The sequence below is a fragment of the Geospiza fortis genome, unplaced genomic scaffold (assembly GCF_000277835.1).
Source record: "Geospiza fortis unplaced genomic scaffold, GeoFor_1.0 scaffold88, whole genome shotgun sequence".
Lineage (NCBI taxonomy): Eukaryota > Metazoa > Chordata > Aves > Passeriformes > Thraupidae > Geospiza > Geospiza fortis.
The window spans coordinates 992,116-993,325 of NW_005054434.1; the positions used below are offsets into that span (position 1 = coordinate 992,116).

The following is a 1,210-nucleotide window of genomic DNA, read 5'->3' on the forward strand; positions in this document are numbered from 1 at the left end:
ATTCAGGAAAATGCATATTTTTTTTCTACAAACTAGAGTGGAAGGAGATTAAAAAAATACTTCAGGTTCACTTGTAGCTGGAAAGTTTTTGGACATAGCTCAGAATTTAAAGTAGGGTTGATGGGGTGCATGAAATTTCATGTAAGAGCTGAGTTATGTCTATTTGAAAGACAGAAGAAAAGCAGAACATTGTGCAGGAAGAAGAGAACATTTTACTGTCTTTGGGAAGAAGTAGTTGGTTCTCTGAAACTGCAAATGATAATGTTTGGTTCCTGGTCTTCCAACTTTTTTTATTTGCTGTGTTGTCAGCACACACTACTGGGTTAAAAAGAGTTGAGTCTGTTATTTCAGCTGAATTCTCTCTCTCAGGAAGGAATGGGCTGCGCTTGGAAACATGTCAAAGCAAAAAGCTATGACAGAATTTGTCAAGCTCCTACATAGGTGCTGCCACTTGTTCTCAACGTATGTCACTTCCCACAAGATAGAGAAAGAAGAGCAAGAAAAGAAAAGGTAACATTTGGGTGCTTTGGTGTTGGCAGCTATGGAGTGTGTAACTCTTGGCCTGCAGACAGTATCACAGCTAGCTGAGGTTGGAGTTGTCTTGGGAAGGGAAATGCTTGAAATGTAGCTGGCTGTGGTACCATTTGATCTCTTTAAGCTTTTTTACTTTGCCAGTAATGAGTTGTTTTTTTAGGAGTTTTAAGAATCTTGTTTATACTGTCATCTGCTTAAGAAGAAATGCTTCACAAAATGTCTGTCCCAATATGTCTGTGGACTAAATATACAGAGAATATTAAATTGTCGGTTTTAAACTTCTCTTCTAATATGGGTTAGCATCTTGATAAAGGCTGCCTTATTATTGCTACTTTTAAGCCATAGTATCCAGATCATTATTGAACATGTGTGAAAGCTTGGAAAATGTGTTTAAAGCTTCCAGGCATTTTTTTTCTGCAATACAGGTGGTATAGTGACAGGTTAGCATGAATATCAAATTGTAGCACAGAATTTACCTTTGTTATGCTGCTGAGTACAATAAAACTCTGCAGTAATCTGATTTTTTTGTGGGTGTGTCCAGTAAGACACTTCTCCAGGCCAGTATAAGTGTGAGGAGATGGTACCAGACAAAAAGCCTCCCTGGGCAGGCAAAAGGTTACAGCATGTTGAAAATAACTCATCCCAGGATTGTGGGAGTGCTGGAAAAGCTCATGGA

General features: G+C 38.5%; 1 protein-coding gene across 1 annotated transcript in view; it reads left to right on the forward strand.

The window, feature by feature from the left end:
• Positions 1-394: 394 nt before the first annotated feature.
• Positions 395-1,210, forward strand: part of ACBD3 (acyl-CoA binding domain containing 3) — a 7,123-nt gene continuing 6,307 nt past the window's right edge. The window contains exon 1 of the mRNA XM_031061950.1: positions 395-510. Within this exon, the coding sequence (XP_030917810.1) occupies positions 395-510 (116 nt within the window). The remainder of the gene's footprint in view (positions 511-1,210) is intronic.